Here is a 26,522-nt window from a genome sequence, read left to right on the forward strand (position 1 = left end):
GCATGTTTGACACCTGTGGGTTAAAACAAAGACCAATAAGTTCATACACGATTTTTGTTGTTGTTTTGTTTTGTTTTCTAACTCTGTATAGTTGTAGCAGTAGTAGTAGTAAGTGTGGTAGAAGTTGTTGTACTAGTAGTAGTAGTCATAGTAATAGTCCTAGTTTTTTGTAGTGGTAGTAAGTCCTTTGGCAAAAATAGTTTTCTTTACACTCTTCATCATCATCATCATCTTAGTTGTAATTCTAGTCGTAGTAGTAGTAGTAGTAGTGTAGTTGTTGTAGCAGCAGTAAGTTGTAAAAGCAAAAATACTTTTCGTTACACTTTTTCTTTTTTTCTGTTCTAGACTCAGCTGTGTACTTGTGCAACCTCTGACTATTGTGTGTAAGTAAATTAACTTAATTTATTGGAGATAACGCTGATTGACCAGGCCCGGCCCAGACGTCGGTGTGCTCCGTGTGAAAAACTAAACGCCCCTGTTTAAGGGGGCGGAGCCGAACAGCTGGAGTGTCTCGTGGCGGAGATACGACGAGACCGACTGCATGAGAGCGCGAGGCTTCCCCCCCACTCCGGCTCAAAGGGAAAACGGCTAACGGGGCTGAGGTGGCCGTGGAAAAAACACACCACTTCTTGATTAAAAACACAGACAACACATCACCCCACGAGTCCCGTGTGTTGTAACTGAGGACTACCTGACTTGTGGAGCACAAGTCGACTTAATTTAACGAAAAACTGTTGATATATCACCAGTTAAAGGACAGAAAGAAAAGGTGAGTCCAATTTTCCTTTGATGTTCGTCGTTGTTGCTAGCTAGGGATGGAAGGAGCTATTACAGATGTAAAGATGGAGCTGAAGTACACGTACGTGGAAATGAAAAGAAAAAAAAAACGCTTTGTACATGTGTGACACCAGATTTACAGAAAAGGGACATCACTTGTTCGTCTTAAATCAAGTTATAAATCAGTTAATTCATGCATTTTACTTGACTAAAACAAATCCTAACTTGGTGCTAAACATGTTCAACAGACACAATTTAGTCTTTTTAATGCACATTACAAACCACGGCTTGAAATTAAAGTGAAAACTGTCGTGTATATATATATTAGCCCATGAAAAAAAATTTCCCAATCGATTAGTCGACTAACCTCCTTATAAATAAAAGTAAAATTTCCCAGCATCCGTATGTTGCTCTACTCCTCTGATAATGATTCATAACTTTTCTCTATGCGAATGATGCTGATCCAACTCCCCTTCTCCCCTCTGTCATTCATCAGTGAAAAAGGGACACATCTGTCCTCCCATTGTTCCATCTGATATTCTTCATCTTCAAGTGAAATGAATCAGCTGGTGGCCTTGCACATGTCAGTCACACTCAGTTAAATGTTAGTGCTACTTGAGCAGACATTGCTCGGCTGGCCGAAGAGGAAAAAGAAGAAAGGGGCTGTTCCAGGTGCCGGAAGAGAGGTTGATCACAGAGGCCGTCGAAGATGTCTCTCTGGATGATACTACCTGTTAGTCTCCCAGTTCTGACCATCACTGGGATATGGGTTGTGTAAGTGAAATTTTTCATTGGCAGGAAAATACATGTTCTGTACTGTTTCTGAATGTAGGGCCATAAAATCCCAAATCTTGCAGTAGGGTAAGGTGATGTAGCCATGATCTTCTATCACAGTGTATGCACTTTTTTTTATCACATTATTGGTATATTTCACTATACAAAATTAGTTGTATTGTTTTCAAAATAACTGCACAGTGCTTAATTCTTTCATTTTGAACAAACAATTCCTGTCAAGAATTACCCCATTCTATATCACTGTCTTGCCCACACCTGTAACATTTGGAAGAGTAAAAGTGCCTAAAAATGTTGCTCTAAGTACAAGGCTATAATTTACAGTCTGTAATCTAACTAGTTTGCTTGTACCAATACCTCTTGTCAAAAGTAAAACAAGCATAATTTTCTTTGTGTTTTTCAGAGGAAATGGCAACATTTTCAGTTCATATTCTTACAAATAACAAGATTTGTTGCTTATACGAAAGCAAAACCTTTTGATATGGCTGCTTCCCCTTTTATTTCACAAGAGCAGCACTGCATATTTATCCTAAATTCCTGGGAGCCATGGCAATTGCATGTGGATTATCGCTCTCCAGGAAGGCTATGTGATTATCACCTCACTTATAAGTGAGATTTGTGGGTCCCCAGTCATTGTCAGCAGTGTAGCATCTCAGCAGATGTACTGGAGGGAAATGCACCTCCTGGTTATGTTTGGGGTGACAGCTCTTGTATCTGCTCTGTTATTACTCCAAGAGGAGGAATGTAAGCTGCAGGGGAAAAGAGAGAGGGAGACAGATGGCCTGATTTCCAAATTTTCAGACTTTTGTATTTTCACTGTGAGCAACCTTACAGTGATTTCTTAAGGAGTAAGCAGCATATTGAGATGCCAAAGCTGAGATCTTGTATACTGATACATTTTTGTATCTTAATAAATAGACCAACCAGGAGTGTGTTTTCAGGTGTGCAGGACTCTGCAGGAAAGAAGAGGTTTAAGAGGGTCATGTTATTATATACCTACACCGAGCTGGACAAGAGTCTTCAGGTGTAAAATTGCACATTTTGTACTCTTTTGTCCCCTATATTGGCTTTAGGTTCCATTGCTTAGAGCTGATCTCACTCGGTGATTCAAAGGTTTCTGTCAGATGGTTAAAATGTGTGTTATTTCCGTCCATCTACCTTGACAAGGGCGCCTGCTTTCTAAGTACAGTCAAGGGTCTTTTTCCAGACGAGCGGAATGTCAGAGGAAGTGACATGTTGCGCAACTCCCTCTTTTAGTGTGCGTGATGGGTTAGGTGAATTTTGCAAATGGGTAACAGCAGGCATAAGCAGAACTTAAGCATCTGGTGGCTCTGCCCACAGCCAGAAGAAAGCTTAGGACTAGGACTGTTCCAGCCCAAATGTCTGGATTACATTATTTTGCTTTCTTTGTAAAGGGTAGTGTTGGTCTGCTACACCTGAGAGCTTTACCTCTTGCCATTTAGATATCAAGTTGTGTGATGTTTTTTGTTTTGCAGTAAGTTACAGGATCTAGAACTTTGTGACTCCCACAGAGAGGCTACTGACTGAAGTCCAGTCCATGCCGTCTAAAAGAAATTGCAGTTTAAATATTACACCCTTCATGGTGGTTTCTGTTGGTCTGTTGTTTTCTTCAAGGCCTTTGGAAACGTCCAGTATGTATACCACGTTTCCATGGTAGTCTTTCCTAAATGTTCTTGTTTGATCATAAATGAAAAACATAGTCTTTTCCACCTATATATTGCTGCTAGGCATGCAATTACACTTAACCACTGCTGAGCTTTGATAGAGGCCTAATTATGTAAACAAAGCTATTATTACTTAGCCCTTTCCAAGCGCAGAGTAAACTGGTTTAGGTTCACACACAGCTAAGAAAGACTGCTTTATTTAGCAATGTCCCAGAGCTGCTTCCCTGCTATTTTAACATTGGGAGGGGACCAAATGCACAGAATGTGCCCCAAAAGTCATGGAAAACTTGAATAAGTTCAGCTGTCCATAGTTTCATTTCCAGCTTTTTCCATTAAGTCCTGTGGCTCTTCTCTGTATTTGTTAATAGCTGCTTTTGTTTTGTCATGTTGTGTTGTTCTTCAGGCACTGGTTAAAAAGTCTCAGGAGGAGCTTTAGTCCTGGCAGCCTCTTACCTGACAGCCATGTTCCACTCACACCAGTGGATTTTCTCCCTAGATTATGCAACAGCACTGTGCATAAGAGACAGCATGTCTGCCATCTGTCCGATGTGGCTTTCAAGAAGTGTTTCACATAACCTAATGTCAACGAGTAACTAGCCTACCAAATGTTGACGTTCTACGCAGCGGCTAATAAGTACCAGACATTTTCCTAATCACATGTAGTGTTTTGGAAGGAAAGTCATGTAGGCTGAGTTTGTCTGTCTGTTTACTTTGAATTAATGGATGGTTGAAGATAAGCATGAAGTTTATATTTCATATTGTGGATTGTGCAAGAGCCATACATGCAGTTGGACAGGATATCATAGTAATGTGTGTGTGGTTTGATTGTCACTTATATTACAGTACAACTTTAAGCAAACAGTACCTCCATCTGTAACTAACAGAAGGCTATATGGTACATCTCAAATACAGTGGAACTGAATAAAGGTGTATGAGAGCGTATATTTGTATTATTGTGTTATTTTACATCTTTATGATAGCAGGTGTGTGCATTTTTGTGACGGATGTCTATCTGTAGGTCTGTGGTCAGGACACCAGGAAGCATCCCTAATTGGAACTTAACCTCTTACTGAACTTCGCAGAGCTTTCATATATCAGTCTTACTGTCTTTACTCCCAAGAGCTGACAACATTACTTTGATGAGTGTTTGTTTATCTGTTGCCATGCAAAATGGTTCGGTGTGATTTAAGTATTGTATCCTCTGTCAAAACAGACTTGGGTAAACAGCATGGGGAAATGATAAATTACATAATGTTTTTTTAATTGTGATAAGTGACACATTAGTTGTGTTTACAGTGATCATTGTTATGTAATTCTATCTAAATTATGCTTCAGTTCTGACACTGATGGCCAAGGCTGAACAATTAACCCTTAGAAACCTAGAATTATCTTTGTGGTGATTTTAAAAATGATTTTTTTTTCTCTACATCAAACCTCTCCTGTGTGATTGAGCTCCCTTTTTTATAACATTATCCTCTGCACTTTAAGTGAAAATCAGATATTTTCCTATATTTAATTCACTGACCATGTAGATGTTTATAAAAGCTCAGAATCAATTTAATGTTATCAGAAAACTAAAGCAATAGTGACTTTTTCAGGAAAGCATATCCTTAACTATATTATTAAGCATCTACAACCAGTCATTTGTCAAACTACATAGGTTTTATTGATGAATCAATGTTACAGAAGATGACTGATTATTGATGATGACTTAGTGGTTCAAAGATATTAAATATTTTAGAACGATAAATGCTTTTGATCGCTGATGGTTTCTTAGGTCTTTGAAGGTTAACTGAATCACAATCGCAGTATTAGCCTTAGCATTTCTATAATTGCAAAAAGGCTGCAATCTAAATGTCACTTTGTTAGATTAGGGCAGATTTTTGGTCATTTAACTGCAAAAAAAAGGAAAGAAATAAACACACACTGTGTTATATTGTGATATTTTCGATTTTGTGACATTTTCCTGTTTTGGGAATTGTTAAATAGTTGAGTATGTTTTATTGTAATTTAATTTGTAAAAATGTATCCGCATTTACAATAAATATTATGTCCCTTTACCTTGATAACCAAACAAACAGACAGAAATTGAACATTGCAATATTGCTGTGACAGATATTTCTAGCATAGTGTCTCCAAAAGCACCAATAGTGATGATCCTCTGGGTGTTGACCTCATTGGGGCTGTAGCTGGTCAGTGACTCGACTGAGCACACATCGCTGTCAGATCTGAACATTGGTCACATCTGTTTGACAGTCACAAACCACTTCTTGAATCTGGGCTGCAGATAAGAAATGTCGAATGTCATGTCCTGCAGGTTGAACTAACAGGTGTCACACTGACAGGGTTTTGATGCTGTTGGAATAAATGTGAACGTTCAGTCAATAAAATCTACAGGAATGTAATGTAGGCCTAAGGTGGTTGTAAAACACTGTGACTGTAGCAACTGTGCTTTGGACTAACACTACCAACAAAATATATGTGTATATTAAATGTTGTATATTAAAGGTTTCATTAGTATTTAGTACTTTTTACATTTCCTTTTTATCATTATGTTATAGCTCATTATTTTTTGGCAACATTAGATTCCTGTCCAATAGTCAGTCCTTAAAACAAACAGGAAATAAAAAGTCATTCTTGTACGGCTCTTAAAATGACCCCTTCGCTTTGCTATTTGTTTTGTGTTTTTAGGTATGCTATGGCCCTGTACAACCAGCATGTCTGCCCTGTGGATAACTGGTATGTTGCTAAATGTATCCGGTGTTTGATTTCAACATTCAGTGTGTTTATTTGTTCATACATCATTTCTTACAACATGCTTTGGCTGGTAATGTTGGAGGTCATCACTTTGCTCTACCTACGCAGTTTCAGCTAAGCCTGTTGGTACGTTAAGAAGAAGGTCAATGGTTTTGCAGGGTATCCACAGAGACATACTACATATACATCAATGAATCATTATGACAATGGAGCAAACGTTTAAGTCTACAAAAACACCAGAGCCTAGTTAAACTTCCAACAGCCAAAAGATATGTACTTGTTTAGCTTTTTTAAAATATAAACACATTGTATTAACGATCCAAAACAAGTATAAGTGAATTCCTCACATACAAACATAGAAGTCTGGATTTGTTCCACTGTTTCAACTAAAGTAAGATGTTTTAATCCATGAATCTGTGTGACAGCATTGATCTTTGCTTTTCTCTGTGTGGTGCATGTTTGACGTTCCAGGTTGTACAATCAGTCCTGTGAAGAGGAGCTTTATTTGCAGACCGGGCCGACGCTGTGCTGCACACTAGACAATGTACCTCTCATCAGGTCAGTGAGATTCCTGCCCTGGACACAGCCCTACCGCTCCCTCTGTCTCCTTCTGCGTCTCTATCTGTTTCTTTGTTTCTAGGTTTTGTCTGGTGATTAAAAACAGGAACACTGTGCCATTGTTTTTTATGACCCCTGTCGGCACATTGTTGATAAAACGGGAGTGTGCTTGAAGGAGACAGCTAGTTCTACTCTGTCTTTGTGTGTGTGTGTGTGTGTGTGCGCGTGTGTGCATTCTGAAAATAACTTGGGGCTGAAATATCCTGCCTGCCACCGTGGCAGTTGAGAGGCAAAGCATGGGTCTGCACTTATCCATGTAAACATACACATGCACACACACACACACACACACACACACACACACACACACACACACACACACAGAGGAGTCGGTTTACGTTCGGGAAGAAATCGAGACACCCGTTGCTTTGTTGAGCCTTTTGGCCCACCAACATTTTAAGATCAAAGACAAGTTAGAAAATGTAAATACTGTGGTTTGAAGAAGTCTTTTGGAAATGCAAATATCCCTTTACTTATGTTTTTATTTAACCAAAGAAGACATGTGTTGTACTTATTGAAACTTTGTACATCTTTAGATAAACTGAGATTGTACCAAAAAATGTACCAAAATCATTTATTTGAGAGAAGCAGTGTACATTTGTAAGCTATGCTACGGGTTGTCACAGTTAACGTAGAGCTGACCCACATTAGATTTTTTTGCCATTATAATGCACAATTCACACATTGCAAAAGGCTGCCTGAAAAGCCATAAATCAGGAAACCTATTCTACTGACAAGACACGTGACATTAGGTAAATCAAATAGAGACCCAGGTGGCCTTTGGTTTATCTCACATTAACTGTTTTTATATTGTATTGTTTTTGCATTGCATGCTGCGTTGCCACCACAATATTGAATGATATTATTGCGCATAGCAACGTCATATCACGTCATGTCATGAAAACATAGTTTTACATCTACAATCTGTATTTAGGGCTTGATGACATGGACAAAATCCTTTATTATGGTAATGGTATACATCACGTCTGTCTATTCACATTGCACATGTCTTCAGTGACCATTTGTGATCAGAAAATAAAAAAAACTCATGTAATAGTCCAAAATGTAGCTAATCAAGCTTAAATTCTCCATAAGCGCAATCTGTTCAAGTGATCAGCATTCAAAGGCTGCTATCATCAAAGGCTGCTATCAACATTCAACATGGACGGTTTTCCTGCCTCTTAATCAGTGCAAGAGGTGACATGGAATCAATCAATACCCCTCTAATATCATCACAAATTGGGCCTTTCCATTTGTTTTTACTGGCTTTTTGCGTGACGTACACTTTAGGGATGAGTGAATCTTATTGGCTACTAAAAAAATTTTAAGAAAGTTATGCAAATTGTGAATATTTTATTTCCTTGCATGGAGGAAAAAAATGACAGTGTTATTCTCAGGCAGCACTACAAACTGAAGTACTGGCACTATGGGAAGTTTTCAGACGCCTTTAAAAACATTTAAATCTGAAGCTGTTGTGGTTATACAGTCCGTCCGAGGACGCATTTATGTTCACACCACTGAAAGAATTTGCGACCAAACCATGCCTGTGCTCTGAAGGATTGGATTACAATGGTTCTAAGTGCGTTCACACCTTACATTAGAGCTGATGATTGATATTATGCCAGGTCTGTGAGAAAGTGCTGAGCAAACCCGGTCCTCGAATTGCTTTGTCTTGTAAGATTTTGTGAATTGCTTTGTCTTGCAATACAAAGTCATGCAGGAATGCTGAGAGCACAAATTCTCACAAGTATTAAGGCTTGATTTGCTACATAGCCTGCCAAATTAACCAATGGACTCATTTCTTCTGTTGCACGATGCATACTGTTATATCACAAAACAGTAGTATTTGAGTGTGAACCAAGTGTGTTTTGCTTTCTCATCTATGTAAAGAATGTGTGACTGGAGTCAGCTGAGAGGGCTTTGGGTTGGGAGGCAGCAGGAACTCTGGCACAAACCATCTGTGTTGGCTCACTGTCTCCTTCTCCCCTCTCCTACATACAGTACATTTCCCATGTCTAGAAGAGACACTTTGTACAAAAGGTGGAAAGGCAATCTGATGATATCATCTGAGGCTGTTGTATGTGCACTAATGGCGTTTTAATCATATTAAACATTCCAGGGTGGACAGAGCAGGAAGTGAATCAGTTGTATGTCACTAATTTCTCTGTCTGTCCTCTGTTTTGCAGTAAATGTGGGACTCTTCCCCCTGAGAGCTGCTTCTTCAGCCTTATCTGCAGCACTGGCTCATTCATGGGTAAGACAGCAAGAACAAATTTACGTACAATACAGACATACAGCTCTACAGCCACCGCAAAAAGTCATTTAATTAAATTATCTGTGACAGGTTATTTTACAGCTCAGAATCACAGTGATTTTTTTTATTTTTTTGAGTGTATGGGGTGGGGAAGCAAAATTTACAATATTTTGAGGCAGGGATTGAAAGACAGTGTATGACCAATTAGTTTATTGAAAGTCATGAGAATTTATTTGCCACAAGAAAATTTACATAATAGAAAACGTTTTTATTCTATGTGTGCTCCTTCTTTCTCAATAACTGCCTTCACACGCTCCCTGAAACTTGCGCAAGTGTTCCTCAAATATTCGGGTGACAACTTCTCCCATGCTTCTTTAATAGTATCTTCCAGACTTTCTCGTAATAGTTTTGCTCATAGTCATTCTCTTCTTTACATTATAAACAGTCTTTATGGACACTCCAACTATTTTTGAAATCTCCTTTGGTGTGACGAGTGCATTCAGCAAATCACACACTCTTTGACGCTTGCTTTCCTGATTACTTATATGGGCAAAAGTTTCTGGAAAGGTATGGATAATAGTGTTAGGTATGATTATGACATCAATATATGTTTGGTTTCAAAACAATTGACGTAGTGCCTGCTGAGAAAAAACAACTAAAGGTTCATTGTAAATTTTGCTTCCCCACCCTGTAGCTGATGATAAAATAATGAAACAGCAGTCATAATAATATTACACAAAGTATGTCAGTAAAGAAGTCTAATTGTTGATATGGAAGTCATAATAAATAAAAACAAACAACAGAAATGCTTTGAGGCATCACTTTTTAGTTTTTAACCTGAATCAGCATGTACAGTAGTTGTTTTGCACAGCTCTTCAGCAGCTTCTAGTTTGGATTATATTTGTCCTTATCTGAAAGTTTCCAAAGAATTAGACCCGAAACTTGGGGGCGAAAGGTGGTGTGATGTGCAGAATTTCCACAGCCGGAATCAAAATAGGACATTGTGGTTATAGACCGTATGGGTGTATATGTTCGTACATCTTAAACCACTAGGCCACAAAGATGCTCATCTTCTGCTGCAGTGAAGGTTTCAAGAAGGAATTAGTTTTATTTCCATTCTACTAAAATTGTTGGCAGAGGCTTTATCTCAAATCACAAGTAAGGAACATAAAGATTTTGCTTGAGTGTGATTTTTAAAAAGGTAAAAAAAAAAAGAGACTAAAAGAAAAAACTTAACCATTGCTGTTCTGTGGTTTTTGTGAGGCTACACATGCTGTGCCCTGATCTAGTTAATGTTTCCCAGCTGTGGAATAGACATGTACTCTGCATGTTTGTGTGTGCATATATAGAAAGCAAGAGAGGTTTTCATGTTTGTTTTTTCATTAAGAGGCTCCATGCTCCTGGCAGCTGCTTAAGGCCTGTGTGTGTTTGTTTCCAAGGAAGAGACAAATCCACGATAAGACATTGATCCTTGTAGATTCAGATGTAAGGTAGAAAAACAACTTAAACATGGGGATCATAACAGATTTCTGTGACATTTAAATTACCAGGTTTTGACCATGGTGGAAGCAGCATTCGTCTCTCTGTGTAGGATGACAACATGTATTCTGGGCATGAGAAAACCAGCATGCACCAGATTATGGCAGTTCAGTGTGAATTCTACTCGTGCGTGAAATTCGAGCATGTTTGAGCAGCACTGTTGGCTGCTCAAATCAAAATCATGAGCTCTGAACCACAGTGGGTCAGTTTGTAAAACTTCTGTACATATGAGTGTATTTTGGGCAGACATTCAAAAAACAGGGAGGCTAAGCAGTGTAACTTTACTATGATGAAGAAAAATATGCTGAAAAGGCAACTTGGTATTAAAAAAAACTGCACTAACCAATCAATGTATTAGCCAAAAATTATGATGGCAGAATTTGGTCCAAATAAAACATTGTAATCTTCTGCCTTGCTCAACCATGTCACTAATGCTGTCGTAACTTCCCAGTAAACCTAATTACCTGCAGGTAGTCTTACTCATAGCTGCTTACACAATAAAACTTAGACCTAATGTTGAATGAACACCCACATGTTATTAACCTTTTCCAAAGGAAATCAACAACAACGTCAAGCCAACCACCAAAATGTTAACATCCTTTATGTGAGTTCACGTCATTCTACCACAAACTCTAAGTATCCGTTTGTATTGTATTCTTCTGGCTCTTGAAATATATTATCCATCTTCTGTTCTGTTTTTATTGCCATTAGAGCTGTGAGATATTTTTTTTTTTTTTTTTTTTTGTGAGATAAAATTTTAGTCAGAAAATCAGAAATGCGTTGAAATGGTGAGATGAATGGGAATAATAACAAAATGGATAATGAATAGTTAAAAAAAAGAAACCATAAAAGTGGGTTACATTTGGAGGGAAATGTCTGCATTTAAAGAATTAAACCTGTTCTCTTTCTTTCAAAGAAGATTGATATCACTTAGTTTGTTACTACGGACAGATGTAAACACTGTAATGTGGCAGTGAAAGTACTATTTGACTATATCTATATTTGTGAGATTTAGCCCTTTAGTCTAGTTAAACTGGCTCTTACTGTAATTCAAACATATTGGATACTTAATATTTAAGGCATTACCTTTTATATCTTTCTTTTATCAGCGAAATAAACAGGAAACGGGGGGTGGGGAGGACTGTGACCTGCAGCCTGCAGCCAAGTTCCATAGCCACAGTCAACTGAGAACATTGTGGTTATGAGTATGCATTGTGAAACCACTAGGCTCCAAGGTGCTCCTCTTCAGTCAGGTCACATACAGGCTTCCGAATTTAGTTCTTTTTCATCCTCTGATTAGTCTGAACATACCATATCTTAATTCCAGTTGTAAAGCTATTGATTACAGCTCCACAAAAGTAGGCTAAGTTGGTGTGGCATGTAGTTTGACAACAGACTATTGTCAGAAAAATTAGTTCTTAGCTTCTTAAGTACTTGATTTATGCCTTACTTTGTAGATCAAGCCTGCTTACAGTCAGCTAATGAGCTCAGCCCAGTCTGGGATATTATGGACTCTGTGAACTGTACATTGCTTTATAATTATTATTTTCATTTTTCATTATCCCAGGTCCCACCTTTTCCAGTGTAACCTACTAACAGCCTTTGATTTGACAATGCATGCATTCTTTCTCCACATACCTCCTGTGGGAGAGAACACAGTGGGTTGTTTGGCTTGATATGTATCCTCTTGTGGGGAAAGCATGGTTTATTTAACTGTGAGGTGTGGTGTGCATGTGAACTTATTTAATTGTGCTTCCATTTGTGTGTGAATGCAGAGGTTAGTGTATGCTTGGGACGGCACAGCTGAACATGAATTATAGTATAAGCATGCTTTTGCAACGTGACCACAGTGACAGGGTAAAGCTGTTGTGTGAGCAAAACGTCAGGGTGTGAGCCAGCACTCTGCTTCCTCCCTTGGGCTTCCTGAGTTCAGAGAAAAGGAGAGTGATCCAGTGGAAGTTGCCCCAAGCTGGAGCAGTCAGGAAAACTGGCACGTTGTGTTTATGTAGTAAACATATTCCTATTGTTGAGTTGTCGGTCAGCAGCTTGTCCTGACACTTCGAGTATAGCTTATTCAACAGAAACATACTGTAGATGCTGTGACATGCATGCAAGGAATTGGCAACACTTTTCCAGAGGGCTATACTGATTTATGTAAAGAGCAGCACATTTTACAGCAGGACAGAAACATGAAAAGTGCGATGCTGAATTTGATCTTGGCGATAAAACGATAACGATACATATCGCGAAATAACTTTTCATCAATAAAAATATGGGACATGCTCAATACAATTTCGATAGAATTAATTCGTCCATGTTTTGACAGACATAAGAACAGCCACTTATAATTAAGTAGCGCCGCACTGAACCAATCCCGCTAGAGCCACGGCAAGTTAGGTTGATGTACTCAGCATAGGCATAAGAGACAGCCGCAGCGAGAGATAATGAGTGTTCCCTCGGGAGAAAATTTGATTGAGAACTTGGGCGACGGGGTTACTGAAAAGTAGATGTGTAACAGTGCACTCATTTGTACCGAACCGCTTCGATACAATACGGAGGTGTACCGAATGAATACATGTAGCCTTAGCCCGTGTTAAGAACGTAAACACTCACCTTTCCACACAAATCTTTTTGGAAAGAAGATTTTATTTATTTGGAGTTGACCAATAAATTTAATGGTCTGTTTTGTTTGTGTTCTCTTATAAAACTTGAAAGCTTTTGCCTGCTGGTCAGACTTTTAGTTTAATTTTAAGTATATGCACCTGTTTTATTTATCTGAAACAGCTGTATAATGTTCTTCAGCAGATCTGTCATGTTCAACTTCTGACAGAAAGGGTAATTTAAATCAAAAATATCCTTCTGATGTCATCACATCTAACTTATGTGTAACGGAATATTTAAGCTTGACAAAAATAGTGATTTGATTTATATTGTGATGCATATCGATATTGTCTGATATGGAAAAAAAAATATCTTGATATGATTTTTTCCGTACCGCCCAGCCCTAGGCTGAATTATGAAAATGATGTGATGCACTTAGCATAAGCAATGTTTGTAACTCAACAGACCTGGGTCCTTGTTGCAAACAAGAACTTTCTTTTAGTAAATATTGACTCTTGCTAACAAAAAACAATGCATTTCAGTGAAACTAACAACTTTTAAACTAACTTACATCTTCTACTACATTCTTCGCCACTGCACAAGTCAGTCAGGAAGGTCACTGTGTTATTGTTATAAATATGGACAATCTTCAAACATTCAGTTTTACAGAAAGGCTTGTTCTGTTTTTAGAGCTTGTGTTACTGCTTGTAAGTAACTTTTGTCATTAATTCCTGGATAGTCCTCTGCTTTGTAAAAATAGTCTGCTTGTGTATTAAGTTTGAAGACTTACTCTACTTGGACACATACTTGGTCTAAAAATGTCTTATATTTTTATTTCCTCATTAATCTACAAACATTTTGCATTTGAACCCAAAAATGCAACAAAACATGAATTTGCTTTTTTAAGTGTGAATACTGTGGGCCAGATCCTGGACCTTGAGCTTTATTTCGCCCATGTGTGCTGTATACCGCTTTTCCAGAGTGTCACAGTGAAACACAGAAAGCAGCCTCATTTTAGTTTCTCAGCTAAATGCCCCAAAACACATGGATGTGCTAATGGGGAGTCATGTGGAAACTGTTTGTCTTTAATTTCCAGAGCTAAATGTAGTAAAAACCATCCAAAGACAGAATGTTTAATCACATGATGATGTAAAGTCACTTTGTGGACCCAGTCAGTCTGCAGGAGAGACACAGAGATGCCATAATCTAATAAAATAAACTGCAGCTGACTTTCTTGTTCCTTAAGCAACACGTTCTCCATTTTAAAGATGAGAACAGAATAAACATTAATAACAAGATTGTTTCAAGCTGGAGACACTGATCTTCATTTTCCATGGTAGTGCCTAATGCCTGAAATCACTTTCTACAAAAGGTTTCAGAGAACAAAGGTCATAGACAAAAAAGCACTTAAACCTAGGCTGCATTTATATGAGCAAGATTAATGCTGAGTTATAGTTTTATTTGATGATGCCTGCTGCCTCATTATAAAACAGCTTTCAGTTTGTTTGTTTGGTCACTTTTCATAATTTTTTCCCTCATTGAGCTAATGTAGTGTCACATTTATTCCCATAATTTTTTGGACACGTAAGCTAGACCTGGCCAACTGAAGCAACCTCAGATCATAACACTGCCCCTACAGACTTGTACTATAGACACTAGGCATGATAGGTAATTACTTCATCTCCTCTCGCCAGACTATAGCCTGTAACACAGAAATGACAATTGGCAAATAATGTATCTCTTACATACTATCCACTGTTTTATGCTAACAAATTGTAAACTATAACAACCAAGCACTGTCAATGCTACAAATTACCCATGATGCAGCATCTTCTGTAAAATACTGTAATCGCACTCGTTTAGACTTTTTAAGATGAATACATAAATGTGAGCAGAGGAGAGTGAGAGAAGCAAAACATCAAAGTTTCATTTCAATGACTTATTAAAAATGACATAACTTGTACTCTGTGTTTGTGATGTAGTCATTTACTATATCTTGACTGGATGTAGCAAACGGTGCAATTCCATAGACCCAGCATTCTCAACTGGAGGCTAATGACCCAAAAGTGGTTTGCAGACTCATCCTGACTGGGTTATGAAGTTACTTAGCTGTCGGATGTTGGACTTTGTGTTTGGCAAACATGTAGGCTGGTTGTTGGAGTAAGAACAGGGGAAGTTTGCATAGTTCCTACTTCCTAGGCATGATGCAAGTATGACCCCAGGTATGAAAGGTCAAATCTTACATTTAATTTGGCCAAAATGGTTTACTGGGGGTTAAGTGAACAACTCTTTGTAGGCTTTACTTGTTACCTCTGCCAAGGAGGTTATGTTTTTGCCAGGGTTTGTTTGTTTGTCTGTTTGTCTGTCCGTTAGTGTGCAACATAACTCAAAAAGTTATGGACAGATTTTGATGAAATTTTCAGGGTTTGTTGGAAATGGGATAAGGAAGAAATGATTAAATTTTGGTGGTGATCAGGGGTGGGGGGGCCCACGGGGGGGGCCCATTTCCAACAAACCCTGAAAATTTCAGCAAAATCTGTCCATAACTTTTTGAGTTATGTTGCACACTAACGGACAGACAGACAGACAAACAAACAAACCCTGGCAAAAACATAACCTCCTTGGCATGGAGGGGCCCACGGGGGGGGCCACTGATCAGCCTTGGCGGAGGTCTGCGCTCTCCGAGTGCTTCTAGTTTGTTTGTTTGTCTGTCTGTTTGTCTGTCCGTTAGTGTGCAACATAACTCAAAAAGTTATGGACAGATTTTGATGAAATTTTCAGGGTTTGTTGGAAATGGGATAAGGAAGAAATGATTAAATTTTGGTGGTGATCGGGGGTGGGGGGGCCCACGGGGGGGCCCATTTCCAACAAACCCTGAAAATTTCATCAAAATCTGTCCATAACTTTTTGAGTTATGTTGCACACTAACGGACAGACAGACAAACAAACAAACAAACCCTGGCAAAAACATAACCTCCTTGGCGTGGGGGGGGCCCACAGGGGGGGCCACTGATCAGCCTTGGCGGAGGTCTGCGCTCTCCGAGTGCTTCTAGTTTTATCTTTGAAGGCAGTGATTGGAAAAAAAAATTTTATAGTGATATTGATATATACTTATATTTGCTTGGCTTAAATTCTATAAAAATGAGTTGAGATAGATTTGTGTTCAAATTGTCATCTTTCAGGTTAGTTTGTTTCGAAGCACAGTCTGAATGAAACTTTTATATAAATGTATATATTCAGAATCATCACAGTGTGAAACACAAATACAATGTGTCTTTGTGAAAATGAAATGTAGTCATTGGTTGACACAGAGGTTGTAAAAAAGCAATGAAATGTGGCAGGTTCCTATATGTTGGCACTGACTAACTGGTGAATACAAGGCTTTACATTGTTGGGTAAAGTGCACAGACATTTTCTTTCCTCTCCAAGTTTCCATTTTTATGTTCCTTTTGGCACTGTAGACCCTCTTAGAGCTTGTCTCTCACATACATGGTGACAGAGTTAAGACAACAGTTGAGTCTCCGGGGCAGTGTATGGGCTTCAGGTCAAGACATGAGGGGCTCCTTGTTCCCTTTTATTCTCTTGGCACCCCCCTCCTGCCCTTCTCACCCCAGTCTGTCCTGCTTTCCACAAACCCCGTGAGCACCAGCCGTGAGGATCTAACAAAGAAAAACCATGCAGGGGTCACTCCACATCACTCAGCTCCACAATGCATCAACAATACAGCTAGTCACAGCCTATTAGCCCATTAGCAGCCGTCTGTCCCATATACTGTACCCATTTTCCCTTCACCTTCTAATCTTACGCCAGAATAACCCTCACTCATCTCTCGTTCTCACTTTCCCGCCATTTCCTGCCGAGCCTTTCCCTTCTTTCTTCTAGCAGAGAAATTTGGCTTCCTGTAATTCACACTCGGCTTCCAAGAATCTCTGTGTTCTTTGGCTAAATGAGGTGAAGCAGTGTTTGCATTAAATTAAACCCAGGCCCTTTCTGTGCACAGTACCTTTCCAAAGTAAGCATAATCATCACCCACTGCCCTCAAGCTTCTCTCCTATTTTTCACTTTTCTACTTGTGTGGTTGAAATTGCTGATCATTCATTAGAAACGCACTTGAAACGTAACATTTTTGCTCTGCGTTTGTTTGTTGTTATTTGTAGTTATGGTGATTGTGCTGCTCCGCTATGCCCACGTCATTGAGAAGCACCAGAACTGTGTTCTAAACACAGCGAGTCTGTCCACAGGCTGGATCTGTGCAGCTGGACTCATCATGGTGGGAAACTTCCAGGTATGTTTAATGACACAAGAACAAACACAATAAAACACAATGAGATAGATGGAAATTGTGTAGTCTGCTGCTCACATGCATGCCACAGAGATAAAAAGGAGATGGAATACAGAAACACACATCTTTATTTACAAAAAGATGAAATAGAAATGGAAAAATAAAAACCTCAGTAAGCTAAAAGGGCATCACTGAAAGAGTCAATAAGGTGCATAGGTATCCTGTTAAAATATTAATAACAATGTTGTAACAGGATGGAGAAAAAAGAAGCAAGACTTACAGTCCAAATGAATGTTTTTGTATGTCACATAGGAAAGCAAGAAGTTAACTGTGACAGTGAGAAATGACAGCTATAAAAGAGAACTGCATTGCATTTCAATGTTTTGGCATTTCTCAGTGATACTTCAGTTATCACTTCATTTTCTCATGTTTACTTTTCTCTAATTTCTTCTAAGTTTCCTCTTTTTCGTCACTCTTGCACATAAGCACACACAAGCCCATGTTCAGCAGTGTCTCATTCTCTGTAATCCAAAGTAAATCTGCATCAAAGTCTTTTCTTCTCATCATAGACACAGCTGTTTTGTGCCTCCTAGTATCTCACTGTCAAAACTTCACCAACAAGTAAAGAAAACCTGAATTCTTCCCCTGTAGATATTTATTCTTTGGAACATAATTTCTTCAAGTTTAAATATTTGTAACCTTGGCTGTGTGCCTGGACTTCTTTCCTGCGTCTTTGAAGAGAAAAAAAGACAGGGGAGTTACAGCTAGCTTTAATGAGGCATCTTTGGTATTTTTGTTGAAATGTGAAGTGTGAGAAGAGAAGGAAATGTCAGGGATTTAAAAAAAAAAAAAAAGACAGTTAAGTGTCAGAGAAAAGGCCAAATTCCACAAGGAACTTTGTTACACAATGTCCTTCAGGTTTTAAAAGGCTATCATTTTGAAGCAAACCTGATGATACAGCTTTTTTTGAAGAGCATATGTTGGTTAGCTTTTAAAAATAATCTAGAATGTACCCAAAATGAACCTTTACTGTATAGATTTTGACTGTAGTGCATTCATTGGTGTCAAAAAGGACTAAAAAGACCAAAAAGATTTGAGTTTTCATGCAGTTTAATTCATTGACATTATGTACTAGTATGTGATTTGGTAAAAACTGGCATGATACGTAACCTTGTCTTACTGAATATTTTTGCAGATTCTTTGAGGGTGACTGGCATTAAAAGTTTGACAAGATCATGGTTTTGAATAGATTTGCAGTTTGTCTGAAAATGCATAGAGGTCGTCCTCACCTTCTTCCCTGCTTCTCCTGTGGGGCCTCAGCTCTGCAGAACTGGGAGGAATTTTACGGGAAGAGCCAGGGGGAAATGAATCATCATGTTTGGCCATGCATGGAGAGAAGCTGGGCAGACTTAGTGTGTGCGGTAGAGACATCGACTTTAACCAATCAGAGGCTTCTTGGCTCCTCACTCACAGATCTTTGAGTCGGGCACATTCCACTGCAATGGAAATGGAAATGAGATGTCACTGATGGTGAATGAATTGTGACCAGAGTGAAATTCTGCTGCAGATTTTGAAGAAAGGCTCAAAAACATATGGACACCGCAAACGACATAGACAAGCTGCAGTGCAGAGGTTTGGCAGCGAGAATCTGACAAACCCTGCACATCAAAGACGGCAAAAACAGCAAAACACACCACACACTAATATAATTAGCGGTGGCAATTGCTTTTGTTTGGAACTGTGTGTTACATAAGGCTTTGGCAGGACAGCTGTGGTGTGGCCACTGGGGCTTTTCCTGTCAGGCTCTGTGATGATTTGGGCAGAGAAGCACATAAATAGATGATGAGAAGCACATCACTGCTACACTAGTTTGTCCATGAGAGAAGAGAGATGACCAAAGCTAACAAGACCACTAATCTAGAGATTATTTTACATTGTTTGATTGATTTGGTTTGAGTCGTTTGGACAGAATTCACATTTGTCAGGGCCTCATCCATTTGTGAAAATGTTTGTGCTTTGCTCTCAAACATGGTTGATTACTGAGACTTGTGTCATTATAGACATTGATCCTATCTAATGCTGCCCAGCTCTAAAATTGTTGCCAATTCAGTTTCACTTCTTCTCATCAACTTTAATTTTTATGAAGTGAAACAGAAACTGACAGAAAAATGGATGTCATTACTCATTTGTGCCTGTTCCATCACGTTTATCCTTGGATCCTCTCTGGAGAACCCCAAAAACAAATGAAACTTAATTTCAGGTTTCTAACTTGCGTAGGACTATCATCTGCTACGTTAAACATGGCATTCTTTCATTGTCATTGTTGTTCATTTGTGCAGAGGAACTGCTGACCACTGCCTGTCAGCAGGAATCGATTTCTCAGTCTGATCTTACTTAATAATCAAACTGCGTTTTACAATACTGCAAATACCTCCGAACATCACATCTGAACACCATAAAGAGAAACTTTAAAACCTTAAAGAGCAAGAGAAAACTTAGTGTGTTACACAAACTGCTACACAGTCACCTGTCTCATTTGATCAAATGGCCTATTCATATAAATATATAATTTTCAGTAGTGATGTTTTTCAAGAAATATGTTTTCAGATTTGCATATTTTTCTATGATGAGATCTATTATTCTTTTTACATAATCTTCATTTTTTTTCATTGCGCTGCCTTCCTTCCACTGTGAACTCTGAGTACTGTAACTGTATATGGACATGACGTACTGTACAAAGTGAAAACATGCACAAAGTAGAACAGCAAAGGTTTACTTATTGGCTTAATGCATCATTAAACCAGCAAATAAAGACTGTAATTAGAGACTGAATCTGGGACAGCACACACCAGCAGCACAGAACATGGTGGAGTGTGTAGATACACCAATTAATGAAAGAAGTTCCAAGGAAACAGAGCATATGGTTGTTGTCTGTTTTTTCCATCAGTGAGTGTGGTGAGTAACACATCAGCAGTACTACTGCATTGAGCTCCCTGCTGTGAACAGACAGTTGATGGAAAAGTCACAGTTAAAGAAACAGGCCTTTGTAATTGACACCATAGGTTCAAGTAGTATTACCTCTCAGAACAACATACTGTTTTTTTGTTTGTTTGTTTATTTTGTTTTTACCTCTGATAATACATTGCAGTATTAAAAACTCACAAACTTTATCATTATTTACACTGAAGGTAGAATGATCATACACGGTTTGGTTATAAAATTATAATGATAAATTAAAGGTCATTATGTAATGTTTAGTGACATCTACCAGTGAAGTTACAGATCACAGCCAGATGAATACCCCTCATTTCACCCTCTCCTACTAAACTAAAAACACTGAAGTCCATTTTCTTCAGTAAACAGCATCTACCTATGCTGCAATAGATGTAAACAATGGAGCAAAGTGAACGATTGCCCTGTTACAATAGTGGTATTTATGAAAATGGAAAGCAAAAACTTTTGTCGAGAGGAGGGAGTAGATTGTGGACTCAGCTGTGAGAAGGGAGAAGATGCCAACCTGGGATGGTAATATTTCAAAGAAAGCAGCTTGAGGTTTGTAGTTTTAGCTACATAAACACGCCACATAGATCAGCGTATCATTTCATGCTCTTGTTGTATTGGTTGTTATGTGGATGTAGATCACAGCAACAGTCACAGTGTGAGACGGTCATCCTCAATTTATCAGACTTTCAGAATATTGTCCCAGACTTTATGTAGTTTTTGTGACCAAAGTAATGGTCCTGTGCAATGTAGCGCCACCATTTTGTTGCCGTGTCCAAAGATATCTCTGCGTTTTCCCATATTTGCCTTAGACAGGCCAATATTACACATTATATAAAAGGTTTTTATCAGTATTTCTTTTGTTTGATCTGGGCTTATAATAAATTAACTTTTAGCTCTGGTCCACACTCATCTTAGTACATAGCTGGTGAAAATAATGAACCTTAGTGCTTTATGCCACAGGATAATAAACAGAAAAGTATGTTATTCTGAGCGTCGATGCATCATGCTCCGTCTATATATACAAATGCAGAAACTATTATAAGATTGTATCAAAAACAGAAACTGTACTGTATTATAGCACAAAAAGGCATTATTTTGTTTTTCTGAATTTCTAGACGAAGGATTATCTTTTATTTGAGACTTTGTAGTTGTTTGTCAACTTGGCATAATGTCTAAATATTGCAATAATATTGGTCCAAAATGGTGATAACCTACAGAAGGAATTTTTAGTCAGCAGAAAATTGCCTACAACCTCCACAAACTGAGGACAAACCTGGGAATTAAGGCAATGAAAACAACGATCCCTGTTTTCAGGTAATTACATATCGATGAAAACACTCAATTTCGACTGTCAGTTCCCCCTAAACCTTAAACACTGGACCTTTTAACATCACATAACTGGCATTATAAAGAAAAATAAATATGAACTAGTCTCTTGAAACCAGTTAGATGTCACCTCAAAAATACATGTACTGCAGACTACTACTACTGTAGTTTATTTAAAGGGAAAAAATCACAGGTTTTCTTACACATTATTCATGGACATGACCACTAATTACTTTAAATTAATAGACACGTGTATTCAGGCCCGAAACATAACTAGGATTGTGAAAGAAATCTAAACATGTGGGTATTTTTGTCCTTTTATACACATTTCTTTCACCCAACAAGGACTTATGGATGTTAATTGTTCCTCCCACATTACAGTGTGAGCTTTTTCTGATATTGAGTTGTTCTGAAATCTTACTTTAGGATTAGCCTACTGCACAAGAATGTTCAGAATGTACGAGCAAGGTCAATGGACAAATGGCTTAGAAGCCAAAACTAAATAACTTGTAGGCTGTTGCGCTAATGATCCCTCAGGCTTGGGGACAAACAAAAGGGTTAAACGATTCAACATTAGCCAAGAAAAGCACATTTTTGTCATCTGTTTAAATGAGTCTAGCCCTTGAAGATGTGTGTTTTAGTTGTGGTTAATGCTCCATTGAATTTCTTATCTGTTCTGATCAGTGTGTCTGAGCTGTCTGTGTGTGTGTGTGTGTGTGTGTGCTGCAGTGGGAGCTGTAGTCACATGCTCCTGAGCAGCTCTTTTGTGTATTGTTTCTCATCGTTCTTGTGACCACCAGGAAAAGTAGGCGTTCTGTTGTGTTGCCGGTCCAGCTTCTTGCATATCTTTCAAATGTTTAATTCTTCTTTGGCCACTTTAATAAAAGAAGCTTCAAACAAAGGCTTACAGACCAGAGCATAATCTGAATCTTCAGCCTGATGCAGAAAGTGATATTGCCCCCTTGTGACCATTCCCATATTGTGTTGTCGTCTGTGTCACCTACTGTATTTTAATACATCATTGTATCTTTTCTTCTGTCCCCATTACATAACAGGTGGATAATGCCAAAGTTCTCCATTATATCGGAGCAGGCGTGGCATTCCCCACTAGTATGCTGTTTGTGTGCCTGCAATCAGCGCTGACTTACCGGCTGGCCAAGACCCAAGGGGAATACAACGTGGCTCACCTCCGGTTATTCATGACCCTGCTGGCCTTCGTAGCCTTGGTGCTCAGTATCCTCTTCAGTCACTAACAGATGGCCCGCCTTCGAGCTGTCAAGTGCTATAGAGTCATGTGTAGACCTGCCGGCCTCAATAATGTCAGAGTCAGCTTGTCCACATTGCATCACAGCAGCCGTTACCTCCAGTTGTCATAAGAATACAGGGCTGCGGTGTCCAAAAATAAACACACAATCTTTGGTCATAAAAATGGAAACGATGAGAAACCAGTCATTCACTAGCCATAGTAGAAAGGCAGTGGCATCAACAAGAAAGTTTTGTTTGAGTGAGGCAGGCCTATCAAAACAGAGCATAAAATGCTTTCAACTGCCTCACAAAAAGCAAATCATATAAAATACTGAGGGGCCTAAAAGGCATCAGTCAACCAGTAACTGTTTAAGGAGAAGATTCACATTGAACCTCCACCATAAATCTTTCGCCATTCTTTAAGTTGTGGCCAAAGATTTGGACAGATTGTTTCTTTACATGAATATTATTTATTTGCCAATGAGAGTCTTTAGAAATTATAAAATCCTTGTAATTATAATTCAGTTTACCTTAGAAACACAGGGAAAAATACTCAAAAGAATAGAAGTAGCAAAGTTTGAGAAAACAAAATTTTTATTATTGCAGAAAATAACGTTTTGGCCTGTACTTCCCAATAGTGAGGAAACAGAAGAGTGTATATTTATGGTAAACCAATAAAATTACTGATCACCAAACTGATATTACAGTGACATTTGCAGTAATTTTGGACTTTTGATCAGATAAAAGAATTTTAAAATGTTACCTTGAATTTGGGGAAATGTCACATTGATTCTTTACTACTTAGTGGCTTCTGTATCACTTTATAAAAGTCTCCTCCTTTATACTCTGCTTGTTCCTCAAATGATTTTTTTGCTGCCTCTGATTTAAAAAAAAAAAAAAAAAAATATTTTTATATATATATATATATATATATATATATATATATATATATATATATATATATATATATATATATATATATTCTTATTATATACTTATAGTTATTGTATTATATAACTTTTTATAAGGGTTTGGGTTGATAATCAGCGGTTCTTCTCTCTTAGTTTCTTTTCCATGTCATGTTTTACCTTAACTGCTTGCCGCAGGTGGTGCTTTTTTTGTCCAGGAGAGCTTCATCCTGCAACATGCGTCTGCCATCTTTGAATGGGTGTTCTGCGTCATCATCATGCTGTTTTATGGGACCTTTGCCTTCGAGTTTGCCGGTATGTCTGGAGACACTATGGTGGTGCTGGGCAGAGGCGGAGCTCTGGGAAATGCTAGCAGAGACCACAAGGTGGATGCACTTGGGCCGCACCCACCGTCACATCCACTCCAGCCTGAGAACATGTCCATACTGTAGCCCACCGTCACAGACGACTCCTTGAACACTTTTGGCTGTTGAATAAGTTTGATTATTCATTTCCAGCTGCACCTGTCTGAAGCTTTGAAAAGAACCTGGCCAGTACAGCAGCCGTTCAAAGCAGAGCAGATTCTGCCATTTTAAAGGGTGTGGATCTGCTGCAACAGAGGAGATCTCAACTTTTATTGTACTTACATCAGAGCTGAGTGCCTTTATGTAACTTGTTTGCATTTTGCACATTGCACAAGTTAGAAAAACCAAATTTCCCCCCGCTAAGTCCCACCTAGCTTCAGTGACCATTTTATGGTTTGTTTGGTTTTTTTTTAAATCAGATGGCGACTATCTCGTGAGCTGGTCGGTATCGGCGCACTGCTGTCTGAAATGATTGCTGTGCTGCTTTCAGTTTGATTGAGCTGAAGGAGTGAATGGCCGCTGGACGGCCGAGCTAACAGTATTAGAGTGAGACAGAGAGAAAAGCTCAGAGGAAAAAAAAAGATGATAAATGTGTGTTACAGTGGGAGAAAAGTCAGACCTGAGGCCTGTTTACCCATGAAAGAATGAATGCAATAAATAAAGAGACAGTATGTCCAGTGGACGAGGATATAAATGTTTAAGTCAGTCCAGGAGATGCAGAAAGGCAGCAGTTTGCATTTGAAGTCATTTAAGCCTGCGTTCAGCAATATTTTTGACATGAACAAAGTGAAATAGAATAATTGTGCATTTAATGTGTTTTGTGTAGAAACAAACTCATTGAGAATTAAGAATCTGCACAGCTTTTAAGTGAGAAGTTTTACTATTTGGCTGTTAAAGATGTTTTATTTCCTCAGACAAACTGATTGTAGTGTGGAGCTCAAAATGGTACACAAGCAAAAAGGTTAGTGTCTGGCAGACTAGAGCAATGTGATCAGTAAAAATATGAAGCAAGTGCATCAGGAGATTGGAAACATGCCTTAAATCACTTAAAGACTGACACCATGTCTTTGTTTTTGTGTGGCAGCAGTGGCCTTTGGTTTAGCTTTAACACTGGAAGCAGAGAGCAACAGCCTTTCTGTGAGGAGACTAGAAATTGTACTTCTTAGCACCAATTAACACGTTGTTTGTTTAATCTGTATCTGTAACTTTTAGCTGTGGTGTCGAATTGGTTTTGCATGTGGTTGCTGGGAAACCACAGCTAGCTGCTTTCAGTCTCTATGCTAAGTTGAACTAAACCATCTCTTCCCTTCAGCTACATCTTGTATCTAGTAGAGAGGTATGAGACCAAAGATCTGACAAACAATTAATGTGATTCCCAAAATGTCAGAGTATTTCTTTAAATCAGATGATCATGTTGCTCAGTCTGCTCATGTCTAATGGTGTTTTTCCACTGATGTTATCAGCTCAACTGGCCTCAGATATACTTGACGTAGCTCTGTTTTGAAACCTTCATGCTGCATGTCCACTGCAGCTATCGTAGTCCCTCAATGTGGCTTCATAGCAGTGTCATCTACAATATAGCTACAACTACAATTGAGTCAACGATACCAGAGAATGACACTTAAAAATGTGTTGTAATTTCCAAAGTAATACATATCAATTTAATTACATTAGATTTTTCAGGCATATGAAGTTGTTTAGACTTCCAAATGTCAAGCTGATGCTTCTCCCACGTTTTCAGGGTTTTCCCACAAACTTGACTCACATTACGACACTATGACACAGATAGATGTTGACTCAGCCGTGATTCTGGATAAACCTGTCTGTGATCTGTGGGATTTCACGTCACATTTAGTGTCACTTGGAACCTCAGTGATGCTGATAATAGACATAGCTTCCCGTAGCACCATCTGGCTCCTGTTCTCATGCAGCAGAAACGCCAATAAAGCCACGCTGTGTCGCGGCAAGTCGAACTAATGCCATCAGCGGGAAAGAATGCACCAGAGCTCTTTCACACCAGAAACTCCAATCTAAGATCAACAGTACTGTTACATTTGGTTTGGTTTTAGTTTCAGTGTAATGTTTGGGGGTGAACTAAACAACTTTGCATCATACCTACTCGACATGGGCCTGTCCATCATCATCATGTGCATCTCTATACTTGACAAGGATTGGTTTATAAGTGGGTGTGTATCTGATGGCAGCCTGTTAATGCTGCAGGTTGCATTTTCCATTTGAAAAGCAAAATGAACAGTGAATGGACAGACTGATAGTACGGTCACTTTTGTGTTATTACAGCATAACAGGTGTGTCTTAAAAATTGCTTAATGCATCTTTAAGGCATGTCTCCAGTGGGACTATTGCTGATAT

The 26,522-nt window shown here is 38.7% G+C and overlaps 1 protein-coding gene across 1 annotated transcript; it reads left to right on the forward strand.

Annotated features, from left to right (window-relative positions):
• The first annotated feature begins 529 nt into the window (after positions 1-529).
• Positions 530-24,733, forward strand: LOC115434784 (transmembrane protein 150A). Its single transcript, XM_030156920.1, has 8 exons — positions 530-769; positions 1,274-1,551; positions 5,946-5,993; positions 6,483-6,569; positions 8,816-8,883; positions 17,181-17,308; positions 22,690-22,867; positions 23,986-24,733. The coding sequence occupies exons 2-8, from the start codon at positions 1,487-1,489 to the stop codon at positions 24,237-24,239; spliced, it is 828 nt and encodes a 275-aa protein (XP_030012780.1). The 5' UTR covers positions 530-769; positions 1,274-1,486; the 3' UTR covers positions 24,240-24,733.
• The last annotated feature ends 1,789 nt before the right edge of the window (positions 24,734-26,522 follow it).

Source organism: Sphaeramia orbicularis, chromosome 15 (genome assembly GCF_902148855.1).
Source record: "Sphaeramia orbicularis chromosome 15, fSphaOr1.1, whole genome shotgun sequence".
Taxonomy (NCBI): Eukaryota; Metazoa; Chordata; class Actinopteri; order Kurtiformes; family Apogonidae; genus Sphaeramia; species Sphaeramia orbicularis.